A 17,516-nucleotide genomic window follows, 5' to 3' on the forward strand; every position below is an offset into this window, starting at 1 on the left:
CCAGGCCAGGCACCCACATAGTTGATAGAAACCTTGTGAGGATAACTCGCCACATATGCCCTAGCGAACGGCATGTGTTCGAATGTCTGCTGTGCACACAGACTAACGACCTCGGACGTAAGGCCAACAGGATCGCGACTATGTCGAGCGATCAATCATCCACCAAGCGCGTCCTAACCCTCGCGCCCACTTGGGTATCCTCACGCTTTCTATGAACTATCATATCAATCATATTTCATGCTTTCCTTCTAAATGACAGATCATATGCATATATCCAGTACGATAATAAGTCAATGCATAATAGGAATTTATGTGGAATAGGAATCAAGAGAAAATGATGCAATGTAGTCTCTGACTGTATCATCAACACATGCATACTCATACTAATCTATAACATGCATACTCATGCTACAGATCAACTCGGTATATAATCATAACAGTAGAATCATCTCTAATCATCTCTATATATATCACCAATGTACTCATATCTTAGATCAGCATAATCAAATGCATGATAAAATATGCTCGACTGTAATCATCTCTAGATAAAATAATATAATCATGCTGGAGGCCAAAACATGCATGCACATCATATATACTATAACCTAATTTGAGAAAGGCGTCTAGGGGATAAGACTACTCACAGTCTGATCAGAAGACACCAACCACGCATCTCTCACGTCCGTTAGATAACCGAGTGACATTCATCGCTAGCAAGGTCTACGGGGTCTCAAATAAGGGGGTTCGGGATCTGAAAATATTCAAGTAATATTAATTAGTATTTATCTAATTAAAATTAATTCAAGTAGAATATAAAGGTTTATTTGGTTTAAAATCACTTCTTTTACTTTGTACATAATTAGATTCACATTATAGGTATTTTCAAATATTATGACATACTATTATTATAAAATGCTAGTTATAATATACAGAGAAAGTTTTGTTTCTTTTTATTTAATATTCTAAATATATAATTATAAAGTAAAAGCTAAACAATTATAAATGGGATATAAGTATAGATAAGATCTATTTATAATAAATTTATACTTCTTAGTCTATTTTGATTAGTTAGAAGTTATATAGTATTTACTTAATTATGCAAAATAATTAATTAATTAATAAGACTAGTATCTTATTCTACACACGATAGTATATAATAAATTGTTAAGATTACTTAAATTGCATATATTATGAATATCAGTACTTAAATCTAATAATTATAATTTACAACACTATCGATTAATCTAATAGAAATATAAATACATAGTTACATCAAAATAAGTATTATCTATATTTATGCATAATATTTTATAACCTAGTTAATCCTTAATTATACTAATTATAATTAATAATCATCATGTTGAAGAATATATATTATTATTAAAATAATTAATGTCTAAATAATTTATCTACATTAATTAAGGAAGTAATACCTAATTAAATAAATAAATAAATAAATATAAAATAGAGTAGATAATAAAATAATGTCACTAGAGCCCAGCACTATGCAGAAAAAGAAATGAGTAGAAGCTGAGGAGGAAGAAGAAAAAGGAAGAAAGCGAAGAAGAAGAAGAAGAAGAAGAAGAAGAAGAAGAAGAAGAAGAAGAAGAAGAAGAAGAAGGAGGAGGAGGAGGAGGAGGAGGAGGAGGAGGAGGAGAAGAAGAAGAAGAAGGAGGAGGAGAAGAAGAGAAGAAGAAGAAGAAGGAGGAGGAGGAGAAGAAGAAGAAGGAGGAGGAGGAGAAGAAGAAGAAGAAGGAGGAGGAGGAGAAGAAGAAGAAGAAGGAGGAGGAGGAGAAGAAGAAGAAGAAGGAGGAGGAGGAGAAGAAGAAGAAGAAGGAGGAGGAGGAGAAGAAGAAGAAGAAGAAGGAGGAGAAGAAGAAGAAGAAGAAGAAGAAGAAGAAGAAGGGAGGAGAAGGAGAAGAAGAAGAGAGAAGGGGAGCTTAGGGAAAAGAAAGGAGAACGGAAAAAGAAATAAGAAAGAAGAAGAAAGAAGAAATAAGAAAGAAGAAGAAGAAGAAGAAGAAGAAGAAGAGAAGAGGAAGAGAAGAAGGAGAGGAGGTGAGGGAGGAGCTTGCGGACCCGGGCCGGCGGGGAGGGCACCGGTCGCTGCTGGCCAGCCGGGGAGAGAGAGAGAGAGAGAGAGAGAGAGCTTCTCACCGCGCGCAGCCTTCGGGAAGGTGGTGGCGGGCCGACATCGGCAATGAGGAGTGCGAAAGAGGGTGGAGAGAGAGAGAGACCGAGAGAGATAGATAGATAGAGAGAGATTTAAAGAGAGAGAGAGAGGTGGCGGTGGAGGGGGCTTGCGGCAGCGGCAGCGGCAACGGGCGCGTGGCACCCCCACCACGCAAGCTGCATGCGCAGCTTGCATGGGCACGAGGGCGGCCACAGTGTGGACGGTCGCATCGTGCCTAATTTTTTTTTTTTAAGATTAGGTTGTTACAAATAGGATCGCGACTATGTCAAGCGATCAATTATCCACCAAGTGAGTCCTAACCCTCGCGCCCACTTGGGTATCCTCATGCCCACTCGGGTATCCTCACACTTTCTATCAACTATCCTATCAATTACATTTCATGTTTTCCTTCTAAATGACAGATCATATGCATATATCCAGTACGATAACAAGTCAATGCATAATAGGATTTTGGTGGAATAGGAATCAAGAGAAAAATGATGCAATATAGTCTTTAACTATGTAGTCAACACATGCATACTCATGATAGTGATCATCTCGATATAAAAATCATAACAGTATAATCATCTCTCATCATCTCTATATATCACCAATGTACTCATATCTCAGATCAACATAATCAAATGCATGATAAAATATGCTAAACTGTAATCATCTCTAGATAAAGTCGTATAATCATGCTGGAGACCAAAACATGCTTACATAATATATAATATAACATAATTTGAGAAATGCGTCTAGGGGATAAGACTACTCACTTTTTATCAGAAGACTCAACAAACGTATCTCTCAGGTCCATCAATCAACTGCCACTCGTCGCTGGTGAGATCCCAGGGTCTCGAATAAGCGGGTTTAGAGTTTGAAAATGTTTAAGTAACATAAGTTAGTTGTTTATCTGATTATAATTCGTTCGAGTAGAATATAATATTTTATTAGGTTTAACATTGATTAGATTTATAGGATAAATTTAATTGTGACAATAGTAATATGCTATTTATATTTATTTAATAAAATCCTAATTTGTTAATTATAGAATATAAGTATATAGTAATTTATCTCCTTTTTGTAAATAACCAAGACGACTATATATATATATATATGATTTAATAAAAATATAATTATAAAATAATATTATTAATAATTATTTTTTAATACTTACTCTTATTTAACTAATCCTAAATTATATGTAAAATAATCATTATCCTATTATACAAAAATAATCTGCAAGTTTAGTATTCCATTTTATACAAATTATTAGACAATACTAATATACTAAAAATAGGCATATAAAGTATAAATTAAATATAAATATAAGATTATTATCAATAAGACTACATATATTAACTAATAAATCATAACTAAACTATAAATAAATTTATAGGCAATATTTATAATTGTAATTAATAAATTATTATACTAAAATACTTAGTAAAATTATATTAGTGAGTATAATTTATCAAAATAATTAATTACCTAATAGACTATGTTACCTAACATTAGAAAATAATTATATATATATATATATATATAATAGTCCTCTTTGATACAGTGCTGAGCTCGGCCCAGCACTGTCTGCTACAATGCTGGGCCGAGCCCGGCATTGTTGCAACAAGAGAAGGAGAAGGGACCGAGAATGGAGAAGAAGAAAGGAAGAAGAAGAGAAAGAAAGAAAGAAGAAAGAAGAAGAAGAAGAGAAGGAGTAGGAAGGAAGGCACGGACTCGAGCTGGTGGGGAGGGCGGCGGCCGCTGTTAGCTAGCCCGTGGCTAGCCTCTTGCCGGCGGCTCGGTTTTGGCAAACCTAAGCTAAGGAGGAAGAGAGAGAGAGAGAGAGGGAGAGAGAAAAGAAGAGAGAAGAAGAGAGAAGGAGAAAGAGCTCATCGGCGCTCGCGGAGGTGGCGGCGGTGGTTTCCAAGGACGACGGCGACGACGATAGGCTGGCCTCGGCGAGAGAGAGAGAGAGAGAGAGGCGGTGGGAAGGGAGGCCACGACGGTGGGGCCCACCACGCTAGCTGGCCCGGCCAGGTTGGCCGGGCCGGTGCTTGGGGCATGTGGCTTGCTCCCCTCCTGCCACTGCATGGCATGAGGCTGACCACATCGTGCCATGCAATAGAATTTTTTTTTAAGGTTAGGTTGTTACATTTTCCTTCCCCCCGTATAAAAATTTTGACCCCGAAATTTAAATCACACTGGTATTGTAAGAAAATAACCTAGTGCCCTGACCTCTAACCGAGTCAATGTCCAGTCTACTTCTAATAATTATGCTAATGACTACAATCCCTTGCTCGTTACCAACCCTTCTATCTAGTCCTCTCCTCAATGTTCTACAAACAAGCTTAGGTCTTCTTATACAATTCCAATCAGTCTGCTCTTGTAATTTATCCTTCATTACCAAGCATATTTAAGAGTTGGGCTTCTTCAAATGCTCGCAATCTTCAAAGGTTAATAGTTATGGAATGTGACTTGATTGCCTTGCAATCGAGCTCGAAAGACTCGTACAACTAAGCTCTGGAACGTATCCTCTGTAATAAGCAGGAGAGACTATTTCTTAAAGTTGAAGCTTACTAGCATTAGCATTCTTGATGTAAATGGTTACCCTACGGTGACCATGACAATGGTTTCTTTTGCTCTTTTGCTACTTCTCACAAGAAGAGGAAATGCATCTCCGCCATCATATTGAGTAGCTGTGCTTGGGTCTTTAAATATTCTAATATAACGAACAAGTTCTTTACTTTCTTTTATAATCTCTTCAATTCCTGTAACCCTATTTCTCTAGCTTCCTAAAATCCATTTAGATCGCATTGATTTTCTTGCTTCCCACTAACTTTGATGAGAAGATCACTAGTACTTTGAACTCTCTCGGGTTGCTCCGCCTGAACAACCTCATGGCCCGCCTTTTCTAACGCTTCTAATCTATTCTCAAGCTTGGTGTTATGAGGCCATCCATAGGTTTTTCATCACTAGAAAGATGGACACTAATATCAATAGAACTACCATTGTTCTGATTGCCAAAAAAATCAACCTTGCCTCTGTTGGTGACCACATATTAATCGGCCTTTGTAACACTATATACACACTCATAACTAGAAAGATGGATTGCCCTAGCCCCCTGCTTAGTGCCTTGTCGTGTCACCTCCCCCTTCCTCAGCATCTAAGCCATGTGAGCCTTCTACTCATCCTTTACCTCTTGCCCACAAACTAGTGAGTCGCGATCCCCTTCCTTGGAGATTCCCTCCTCGTTGTTACTTGGCCAGCTTAGGTGGTCATTGGCATTGTTCCCCTCCTCCACCTATGGTGTGTGGGCATGAGCAAGGGAGGTGGGCAAAGACCCCTTCCCTCCTCACCCTCTGATATTTTAGGTGGGCAGGGCTAGCCTAAACCCATTTGGGGGTTGTAGGCTCGATCGGCTTGAGTCTATTTGGGCTATATAATGGGCTGGCCAAAACCTATGTAGGCTAGGTTGAGCCCTAGTTTGAGCCCATTTTGCTTGGGCCTTAAACGGAGCCCATCATAGGTGAGTTAAAATTTTCTTATTTTACTTATTAATATTATGAATATAGTGGTAATCCAGTATTTTGTAGACCTCCCTAGGATAGCACAAACTTGAAAATGAACGAAGTTTAGAGTGGGGTGATATCACTGGAGAATTAATTATTCCATGCAAATAGACTATCTTCCTTTACTATTACTATTATGCATATTAGAACACATCTTATGACAATGTAGAGTTAGCTTACTTAGTTGTGCATTTGACTCTATATTATAGCTTACTTGGGATAATATATTATTATGTGATGATAATGTTTTTAATTATATTTGTTAATCATCATGTTAATATCGTGCCTACAAATATCATGTCATAATCACACATGCATTACCATGAGGAGTGTAACCTTTATGTTTTGACAATACTCAACATCTCTTCAGCTAGGACAATGAGCGTGAGAATTATATTATATTATTATATAGTAGAAGCCTATGCTTGAAGTCTGAGTTTGTAGATCCTAGACAATTAAGCACATAAATTGTTGGGTTTTAATGAGTAATTATATTATTGATTGATGAGAATCAAACTTTTGCGATATTTAAGTAGGAGGTTAGAGGCTGTGATGACATAGACCAAGTTATATCTAGTAACGCAGGGTGAGGGCATTCTTGACCGGTGGACATGATTTTTAATATATGCAATGATTTCATAGTGGCGGTGTGATAAAGATAGGATATGTGCCGAGATTAAGGTCTCTAGTCTGCGGTGGTGGATAATCACTCAACTGTTTGTTGAGTGATGAAAGACAATTCTACAGCTTGGGGGCATCTATATCTGATGAGTATGAATGATGGTTGATGGGCCTAATGTCATGTTAACTAACATATTTGTATGCTTATCTTATTGTAGTAATGTGATATACTTGGTTATGATCTTTTCTTATTACATTAGGTATTTAATTTTATTAAAATAAAATTCCTGTAGGTCGCGTTCGAACGCAAGAGGGGTCGCGTTCGAACGCCCTTGCGAACGCCTGCATCAAGTTCGCAATAGAGAACACATATTGTGCATTCGAATGCGGTCGGGCGAGTTCAAACGCCCGCGTTTGAATGCCAGTATCGCGTTCGCACATCCAGAGATGGAGCTTTTTGAGTGCATTCGAACGCGATTAGGCGCGTTCAAACACGATTGACGAGAATCCTCTAGAATTAGGATTTCATATTATTTTAGGTGAATATGTTAGCAGGTATTATTTAATGATGTCATGATTATATGTGCACAGGAGAGTATCTGTGCGTGATGGGCCCCGCCCGTCCTGTCACGTGCGCTGCACGTGCCGTGTGGGCGCGTGGGCGTGCACGTGCCCGTGCCGAGTTGGGGCGTTCTAATTACGATCTTTCAAACCTTAGCCATCTTCCTCCACCACCAGCCATCCTACCTTATGACCGTTCATGACCTTGCTCCACTATATTATTAATATCTTTTTACTCAGACGTCGGATTCTTATAAAACTACATCTATTACAAACCCTAACTTTCGAGGCTACCTCTATATAAATTTTCATAATTTTCTTACGTCCAAATCGTTTCGGGTCTAGTTCGTAACAAATATCTAAGAGTATACTAGTAATTTGAGCATCGTGGGTTAGTTTAACCTAAAGCCTAGTTAGTCTCCGTGATGATAACTAACGATTGGGATTTACTAGGTAGGTAAAAAATAGGGGGTGATTTAGATAGATAGAAAAGGGAGGGGTCAAAACAAAAATAAGGCAAAAAGGAGGGAGCAAGTAAAATTTTTCCATAATAGAAAAGCATGGGATCAATAAGAAAAAGGAGGATTCACAGGTTTGTGTGATGACTCTTCTAGTGGTCTTCATGCATTCACTGAATCTATTCCTTGTGACTTCTACAATCCTATTTTGGCTAGCTTTGTTGTAGAGCTTTGCCTTCTAAACCTTTCTCTAAATTGTTGTGCTGCCACAGTTTGGAGACTTTAGGGATGTTGCCCTTCGTTATTCATCTCTTGTCGTTCTTGAGTTTTGTACTTGATACTTTTCCTCATTGTAGTTTAGTTATTCCTTATCCAAGTGCAGGTTTCTTTTGCCTTGTGTATAAGTCGTAATGAATTATTTGAAGCTATTGATATTTCCTTCAGAAAAAAAAATAACTTAAAAAAAAATCGTAAGTTTCTTCAAGACATAAAACATTAAAGCCCAGGGTATGTTTTGAAAAATACCTGTTGGATATCGAACAGGATCCGTTACCCGTTCTCGCTAGTATAAACAATTTCCGAGGTCCATAGAAATCTAAAAACAAGAGGAAATTCTCTGTAACCCCCCCCGCCCCTCTTTCTCTCTCTCTCTCCCATATCTTTTGCTCTGCTTCTCTCTCCTCAGGTTCGAATCTCTATGCTATTCTTTTGGTTTAATCTCCAGAACTTTGATGTCTCCTATGTTGAGTAAAGTCCCTGAATTCTTTCAATCTTTTAAGTTTCTGTTTTCTCTTCCTTCGTAATCTAGGTTTAGGAGTAAGTTCTTTTTAGGTAAGTTCAGTTTAGCTCTACGTTTTTTCTATTCGATTTGGTTCAAAACCCTAGCAGAGGAATTTGATATCTGAGGAATTCTCTGGTAATATTTAGGCTTTTGCAAATTTGAGGTCTTAATATCTGAAAAATTCAATTCGAATATACTGCCGTCTATTTCATTTGTTCGTTATCTGGAGGCATGTTAAATTGATCCTGGCTACATCCATGTTGTAATGATGTTAACGTAAGAAGCATGAGATCAATAACCTTATTGGGAACAAGAATTGCTGATTTGAGAGACCATCAAGCCAGAAGCAATAATGAGCACTTGGCTACCCTTTGAATGGATTATTGATTTCATATATTAATAAATTACCTGCCCTTTCTTTGATTTTAAGTGGGATCCTTTGAATCGTAGCATTTCTTAGTACTCATGTTGATAGACCTTTTGTAATATGGGAAAAGTATAATGCTTCTGCTATTTTTACCAAGTGAGCAATGTGATTCTATGATGGAAGCAATTTATTTTGATACTTGGAGATGCAAGATGCAATATTTTCTGCTCAGATATTTTCTAATGCCTGTCTTCTGGAGTAGTTGAATATGCGAAGAAGTATAGATGTTTCAGACTTTTAACATAAATAAAGAGTGAGACATAAATAGTGTGGTGTTAGTTGTCCAGTGTTATTTTTTTAGTACTTCTCGAAGTTGGAATGGAGTTGGGTTGGTTTAATGTACCCAATGATTCATATTGAGGTTATTGAATTATTTATAATTTTTGGGCTATTTGTTGTCATTTTTAGTTGAAAACACAATGTCTGGGAGAGGTCGTGCACATCGCCATGCTATCAATGGGCGACGTACTTATCCTGACTTTGGTGAAGGTCCATTTACTCGTGGTCCTCCTTCTCGTCCCCACCCCGCACTTCTAGAAGAAGAATATGAACTACAGCAGATTGATCTAAGGAGGCTTCTGGCGGATCACCATGCTCTTGTTGAAGATCGTGTGGCTTTACAGAGGGAGGTTGCACTTGGAAAGGATGAGATTCGCCGTCTGAATTTGATTTTTGGGGATTTCCGTGCAGAAAAGGAAGCCCATATCCGAGAGCTGATAGAGAAAGGATTGAAGCTTGAAGCTGATCTTAGATCAATTGAACCTTTAAGAAATGAGGTAATGCAGCTCCGTGCAGAAATCGAGAAACAGATGGATTTGAGACAGGAACTTAGTGCAAAGGTTCAGTCACTCACACAAGAGTTGGCAAGGGCACAAGCTGATAACAAGCAACTCCCTATTTTGAGGACTGATATTGATGGTCTGCAACAGGAGCTTATGCGTGTTAGGTTCGCCTATCTAATACTCAAACTCAATTACCTACACATCATCTAGATATCTTCTTTATTAGTTGCTCTATTAGAGTGACCTCGTGCAGAGAGTGAAACATGAACATATAAAGTCTTCAACTTTAAAGTTGTTTCTTGACAGGACTGCTTTTGAGTATGAGAAGAAGGGAAACATTGAGCTGATGGAACAAAGGCAAACAATGGAAAATAATATGATTTCTATGGCTCGTGATATTGAAAAGCTGCGGGCTGACTTAGCAAATACTGAAGGGAGACCATGGGCTGCTGGTAAATGGCCAAATCTATTGCTTTCATTCTGTGTGTGAATGTGTGTGTGTGTGTGTGTGTGTTTTGTTTTGGAATTCACATGCTCATAAACTACTGTAGCTTATTTTACCTTGGTTTGTTTCATATATGTTCTCATTTTATAAACTCTACTTGTTATTTGGTACAATGCCAGTTTGCTATACTTTCTAATTCCATTATATCTGTGGTGGTTTTCTGATCGTGTTTTAGGCCAGTTTTCTGTAGTTTCTATGATCTGTTCTTTCTTCGGTAGTTGACCAATGATCATTTTAAGCTATCAAGCATATCCATATATCTGTCACAGAATATTACCTTTTGTGACATACTAACTGACTTCTTTTGAAATAAACTGGTTTAATCATTTGAAGCTGTTTATGGGATTCTATATTTTGCCTTGTCAGAGATTCTAATAACATTTGTTTTTCCTGCTCTACAACTTAAATCTTGTTGGAGTTTTAATATGCATAGACAGTGTAGATGTGAAAATGTAAAGAACTATAACGAACCATAGATATTTATAATTTATGCAGTTGAAGTTATGCTAAATTGAGGTTTTATTGTTTTTATTTCAATAGCTGGCACTCTATGATTTATATTTTGATTTTATACTGATGACTTTCTGTTTAAGGTGGAGCATATGGGATGAAAATCAGTAACCCTGAAGGGGCATTTCCTTTGTCATATGCGGATGGCTACAACCTCCATTCGGTATGCTTTTCTCATCGATATCTAGCCCATGAACTTAGAGAATCTGATTGCTTGTAATGTTCTCTCCTCATGATTCATTTCTTAACAGGGTGTTTCTGAAAAAGCTCCTTTGTATGGTCCGACATCTGGTTCATGGGGAGGTTATGACAAGTCTCGTCTTGGACGACGTTGATATCTCAGTTGCATATAGATGGAAATGGAGGCACTAGGTTTACTGATGGTCATTCTGTAAGGGTTAGAATATCTAGCTTCTTTATGGTACATGTGCTGCCAGAGTTATCTTAATAGTAATATCAGAAAACTTGTTTCTTAATATTATGATCTTGCAGATATTTTCAGATGCAAACAATGTTTATTCTAAACCTTAAATTTTTTCTTCATACTTGATTGTAGATGATTGATCTTTTACAGCGTGGAAGTTGTTTAGACTTTAGATATTTACTTCTATGATGTTAGGTACCAGAGATTTTCTATTGAGATATTTATGGTTTGATTCCACGGTACATACTAGACACTGGCCTATTTGGATGAGATTTGTGGCTGCTTTATGTATGTATTGCAATGAGTATGTTGATGCAAAATTGAGTAGGTTTTGATAAGTTGCTGTCAAGTATAAACTTCAAATTTTTTGATGTCTTCAACCATCCATCCTGTTGAAATGCGGTGCTATTTTGATAAAATTTGATCTATGTGTGGAAACCTTAGAAAGTAATTGGAGATTCTAGAAGTAATGGACTATATTTTATCCATTGGCAGGAAAGTGTTCATCCTTTGTGCTTTCCATTTTAGCTTTATGTGTGTTGAACTGTAGATAATGTGAGATGTCACAAATCTCTTTGACCTTGAAATTTTGTGTGACTTTATCCATGGATCCCAGCTGCCGCAGCAGGCTGTTGCAAGAAGAGAGAGAGAGAGAGAAGGGGGGGAGGCCTACTGCTGCATGCAATAGGGAGAGATAGAGTAGGAAGAAAGAGAGAGGGAAAGAGAGAGAGTGATGGAGAGAGAGGGATAGAGTAGACCAACAGTAAGATGGATAGGGAATAAGAGAGGAAGAGAGATTTTTAGGTTTTATGTCTGAGTAATTATTATTTTTTTATAATTTTTCTAAATTTTTACAAATTTATCAATATTTTTAAATATTATTTCGAAATTTATTTAATTAAGAAATAATTCGGTCCGATACGGGCGGTCGATACGGTCTATATGTATCATTTTTTCGGATGGTCGATCCCAATTTTGATATTGAGTTTCAGAACCTTGATTTTATCATTATATTGTTAAAAAAATTTACATTTTGAGTGACGAAAATGAACCATAGTGCTAAAACTCTTTAAAACTAGACTAGGAATGCATTTGATTTGTTTATCTTTAGAAGATTGCTGAGTAAAACTTTTAACTGGTTGAAGGGATATAAGAGGCGTACCAGGTTGTTTTATCGTATAGGTACTGCACCACCATTTGTTGTCATACACTTAAACTGCTTGATACTCTAGTTATTTGGCATGAGTTATTTCGGTTACATTTGCTTAAGCTGAATAAGATCGTCAAAGTGTTGACACTTGGCAGTATTGTGTGTAACCTTATGCTCTGGAAGAATCATGAATGACAAAGATAGCTAGACATTGGACTTTTGATCTGCAAGGAATGGTGCTCACATTTCACTTTGTCCTGTTTCCAGATAGCCTCATGATAGAACACAACTTTTATTTTATTTACCTGATGGATAGAAGGAAAACATAATACCCACAGCCTTTTTGTGTTCTAGATGCTATACAGACTGATTAAATTATAGAATAGGTCTCTCTACTAACTCTGCTACACTATGAGTTTGGTTCAACTAAAAACCAGGAGCTTTTTGTTTAGTTATAGTCTGATCCCTTTATCCAAGCACAGAGCAGTAAGCTTTCTTGTTATTTGGTAGTAGTAGTACTGATGGAGTTAACACTACTTTAGCTCAACTACAATGTTGTATGCATAGTTGTATAGGTTCTGAAAAAGGTTGATGGCTGGTGCTTTGATGAGGAACTGATTCAGTACTCTAGCGGGGCAGATGCAAGTTGGTTTGTAGATTTTTTCTTTTGGATGTTGTTACCTGGTATAACATGGATGGTGATATCTTTGGTGTTTATTCCTTCAAGGGGCTGTGAACTTTCAAGTGGTTCTACTTATATCTGTTGCGGGCATCAGTATATTTGGGAAAGCCCATTAAGCGAAGTTTCTGCACTTTAACTAATGGGTGAACTTTGTTGCCAACGATTAACTGAGATTTGTATTTGGATCTCTTATAAAATGATAGCAGCTGCAAGAAATTGCTGCCCTTTTTAGATTGCTAATCAGCATTTGTGGTCGGAGATGGAAGAATAGGGAATGGAAGTTCCAGCTAAGTTCTGTTGGCCAATTTCTCCCTGTTGGGAGAATACTCTTAGCTTTTAGGCTTATAGTTTGTGAACAAGAAGAAAGAAAAAAAGGGAACAGCTCCCCGCTTCATCTTAACTTGCATCAATATTTTGGGGTAATGTGACTTCCTTACGATACAGTCCTGCTTAATCAGCATTAGAGATCATCCTGGGATATTTGAAGTGATGCTGGTCACATGGAAGATGGCTTACACTTTTGATGAGGCAAGTAATATTTCTTCCTCTTTGCAAGATAATTGTAAAGCTGTCTCTTTTTGTGCTTTATATGGGTATTATTTTGAAGTGCTTCTTATAGCCATTAGTTTTAGTTAAACAACTTTAGCTGGTAAGCTGAAATAGTAGTCCAGAGAGAGCTCCTATCATTCAATTGTAAATTCCCTTCAGAGGTGTTTTAGAATTTGTATATGTCCATAGCTCTCTTATCAAGCCCAACCAACTACAAGCATCAAGCATCAATTGATTGCATCTTTGCTTTATGTCACTTGGTTTGTATAGAGGGAGTAGGAGTTTCATTGGAGGCTCTTCTATACTGCATCTTCTGCTGGAGAAGCTTTGGTGATTATGACCCCTGTTTCTTGCTCTGTGCATGAGTTTGGGTTTGTTGACAAAACATTTCCATAAGTTCACCACTACGTGTCCTTCAGATTGAGTATAATGTGGGCTTTTTTCATTGTTATCATTAAGTTGTTGAACTAAGTGTCAGTGAGTATAATGTGGGTTTGTTTCATTGTTATCATTAAGTTGTTGAACTAAGAGGGATTTGAGATGAAAATGTATATAACTTAGACAATAACATGTATTTTACTTTCTCATATATTGAGATATGGATATATGGATTCAAGCCATGTCACTCTGAAGGTTTGGTGATCGCAAAATACTACGGGGCTTGTGCATTTGGAAAAGAAAGAAGAGACTAGGAGAAAGAATAGATTGGAGGTTATTTTTACCTAATGTGATGTATTTCTGGGTTTAGGTTTTGTACATTCTTTATAAGATGTGCCTTTCATATGGGGTTCATTGATGGATTGTTCTGGGTTTCTTGGTAGTCATAGGTTGGTTTAGTCTATATTCCACATATCATTGATGGAATAACCTAATTGGAATTGATAGATTTTTATATTTGCTAAATATGGATCTTCTGATGGTCATTCGTTTAAACTTCTGCAAATTAACATATGATTGCATGATTATTGCATGTTAAATACTGTTCTTTTGGAATAATTTTAACGCTTGTTTCTTGGACACTGCATTACTTATGTTGGCAAGTTGAGAGATGTGACAGATGTCTTCTCTGAACATGAGAAAATAGGCTCAGTTTGTTAATATAAGTGACATTGTGATAAGGGTTTAAAACATTATGGTTAAATTGAATTTTTTTAGTGGTTTTAGAATCTTGTTTCTATTTCTAACAAATAAATAGCTGTCAAATTCTTTCACTTTTTAAGAAACCTCATTATAAAATTGTACAATACATTAGGTTTACACTATTAAAATATATCTTGGCTCTTTTAGTAACAATAGGATAACTTCCCGCATCAACTCAAACTTGATTGTCAGAATCTAGGAGATTTGATTAATATATGATGGAAGATGACAACTATAATGTAATTGGAACTTGGAACTTGGTGGACTTTATCTCCAACCTCTTGACTATCCCTATCTGTAGAGAATTGACAATCGGTTGCTTCTACGTTGCATAGGTATGCAACGTAGGTAAATGTTAAACTACTAGGTATCCCTATCTGAGAGGTTGATAACTCAAAAATCTTAAACTACTAAGCATCCTTGCAGCTTTTATAGTAAGTCTCTCTCTGATGATGTGCTTTTGTAGGTAAATGTTTTTACCTATTTTTGACAGTTGGAATTTGTAGTCTTTTAATATAATATTTCTTTTCAAACTTTTTGTACTTTCTTGTTTGAAACTTAAAACTATATGTGAAAATAAACTGTTAGAACCACCAGTAATGCTGAAATTGAAGCTCCAGAGGTAATCTATAACGGAAATGGGAACAGAATACTAACCTCCTTGACATATTGAACATCATGTGCCATTCAAAGGTGATCCTGCTTTCTAGTGTGGGAAGAAAGGTGTGAAAGCTAGGTGGGTAACTACTGATCATATTTCTATTTGCTTGGTGTAGGAGAAGATAAGAAACATAATTCATGGTCCAATTATGACATAGGAGATATTGTAAGCTATCTATGAATTATGCATATCAGGCCATGAAACAGATAGGATGATCAATGTAGGGAACTGTTAAACCATATTTGAAATCAAGCTTTCAGTTTAAGGATAGGATTGTCAAGTGAAACTATCTTACCATAAGCAAAGGAGTCTTGCTGTCATTTTGAAGAATGACAATTTGCTTTTAGTGCTCATACTGTTGTGACTCAAAGGTTAGAGAGAATATCACTGCTTCTGTTCCTTAATGTAGAATTAATAGAGGATTATTTTTTCCCTTTGGCTAATCAATAAAATGATTTAGATCCATGCTAGAACATGATATTAATGGAGATATTTTTTGGTTATCATTCAGTAATAGGCCACTCCTTTTCCCTCCTTTTTCTTCATTCTGTGCAGAAAATGCTTGAGAAACAAAGCTTTTTAAGGAGCTATGTCTACTATATGATATTCTCTCTTGGTGTGCTAAATGCATGGGTTAGCTTGATGCCAATGTGCATTTTGCTGTATTTGTGAATTTAGTTCTCATTGATATGTTGGAATTTAGATAGTCTGTTGACTGTATGAAATGGCCATATGAGAGGAATTTTTAAACCCACTGAAATTAACTCTGATGTAGGAAATCAAAACAATAAGTGGATCTGTGAAATGGTTATGGTAAAGATGAAAAGCTCTGTGAAATGGTTTTGGATTAACTTATGATACTCTCTAGCATATATGTGGATTGTGGAGCTACCAATGCCTCAGCCATCATGGGGCTGATAACTCATGAATAACTAGCTTGGTTAAAACTCCAACAATTTCATACTTGTTCTTGCTGAAGTATATTTGCTTTAATCATACTTTATAATGGGTGATTCACTTCTTATGATGTTGGCCCTTTCTGAGTCTGCCTTTGGTCTGGAATCTCCATTGCATACTGCATAGCTTCTATTCATTATAATTTTGTCTGTTTTGTACTTCTGTTATTTGAGAATATGAGGTTGGCTCGCCTTTGTTTTCTGCCTAACATGATTCTACAACTCTTATTTGTTCCAATTTTTTATTAATATTGTTTCCTCTCCATTGCAGGTTGAAAATTACCCCTACAAGTTTTCCAGATATGCAACATTTCTTGGTTCTTCAACCAAAAGGGAAAAATTACCGGTTGCTTGAGAAATTGGGGTAAAAAAAAGAACACCGCAAAGTTGGGAAGTGAAACAAGGATATACAATCTCAGCTCCACCCCTTCATTGCCGGTTGAAAATACCCTTACAGGTTTTCCAGATATGCAACATCTCTTTGTTCTTCAACCAAAGGGAAAAACTCCGGGTTGCTCGAGAAATTGGGGGAAAAAAGGACGCCACAAAATTGGGAAATGAAACAAGGAAAAACAATCTCAGCTGCCGCATCCTTCAAATCAACTAATAGGGATCTGAATGATGGCCTCGGAAGAGCTATTAGATATACAATGGCTCCTTTGGAGTCGATCAAGAGGGACATCAATAGTATATCATATACTTCATAAGAACCATTAGATATCTGCCCCAGTCCCATAGCAAATGCCTGTGAAGAAGGCAGGCTGATGGTATTCTCTTATCCTATACAGGTAGCCACTTTGAGGTATTATACTTCGTTGCAGAAAATAACAGTTTATATTACAAGAGAGACTATCTGGATAGAAGAGTTTAGAGTTATTAGTCCGGCCACCTCCCTACTATTTTGGAAAAGAAGTATCTTAGAAATTTTGCCAAGGTACAGCACAAAGTTTGTTATCCTACACTCTAAATAGTTGGACAACTGCAGTTCTTGTTACACAACATGTTCCAGTGCTGGAATTTGTGCTTGACAAATTTATTTTTCTTTGAGCTGACAAGATCTGTTATTAGTAATCACTGATACTTCTGCTCATGGCTGTATGGTCACGCTGGTCTATTTCTTTCGGCTGCCTAGCTCTCCGTTCATACTTTCATTCTACTAGATCTTCTGGCAGAAGATACTGGCCATAGATTTATAAGCATTGCTTTTGGGAATATAATAAAAATTTCAAGGTGCATTAAAGGGTTGAGTTAGATAGTCCACCTTAAATATATATTTCTTTAATTCATCTAAATTTTTGTGAGGATATTGACCCTTAAGGCACCATCTTTCCCTAAAATTAACTTAGCCGACCACGGTGTAACTCCATAAAGATGCTCAATTTTTTCTCCCAGCTCCGCTAGGATTTCCCCTCTTCTGAGATTATCCTACTTCACCTTCTCCGCATCTTCCCCTTAACAACCTTTCCCTAACCTGTGGTAATCTAGCTGCTGCTTGCCTCTCCACCATCTCTCTCTCTCTTACACTCCAACATGGCCCCACTGAAATTTTCAGAGCTGCCCT

At 36.9% G+C, this 17,516-nt stretch overlaps 1 protein-coding gene across 4 annotated transcripts; it reads left to right on the forward strand.

Annotated features, from left to right (window-relative positions):
* Positions 1-7,990: 7,990 nt before the first annotated feature.
* LOC140790773 (protein FLX-like 3) lies at positions 7,991-17,029 on the forward strand. 4 transcript variants are annotated; one of them, XM_073141021.1, is made up of 6 exons: positions 7,991-8,073; positions 9,005-9,542; positions 9,685-9,830; positions 10,477-10,556; positions 10,645-13,177; positions 16,227-17,029. In XM_073141021.1, exons 2-5 carry the CDS (start codon positions 9,016-9,018, stop codon positions 10,726-10,728), a joined length of 837 nt encoding a protein of 278 aa, XP_072997122.1. In that variant the 5' UTR covers positions 7,991-8,073; positions 9,005-9,015; the 3' UTR covers positions 10,729-13,177; positions 16,227-17,029. The 4 variants fall into 4 exon arrangements, with proteins under 4 accessions (XP_072997122.1, XP_072997125.1, XP_072997124.1 ...); XM_073141024.1 differs by having other exon boundaries at positions 7,992-8,073; positions 10,645-10,784; XM_073141023.1 differs by having other exon boundaries at positions 7,993-8,073; positions 10,645-10,814.
* The last annotated feature ends 487 nt before the right edge of the window (positions 17,030-17,516 follow it).

Source organism: Typha latifolia, chromosome 6 (assembly GCF_019914945.1).
Source record: "Typha latifolia isolate L0001 chromosome 6, TyphaL0001v2, whole genome shotgun sequence".
Classification (NCBI taxonomy): domain Eukaryota; kingdom Viridiplantae; phylum Streptophyta; class Magnoliopsida; order Poales; family Typhaceae; genus Typha; species Typha latifolia.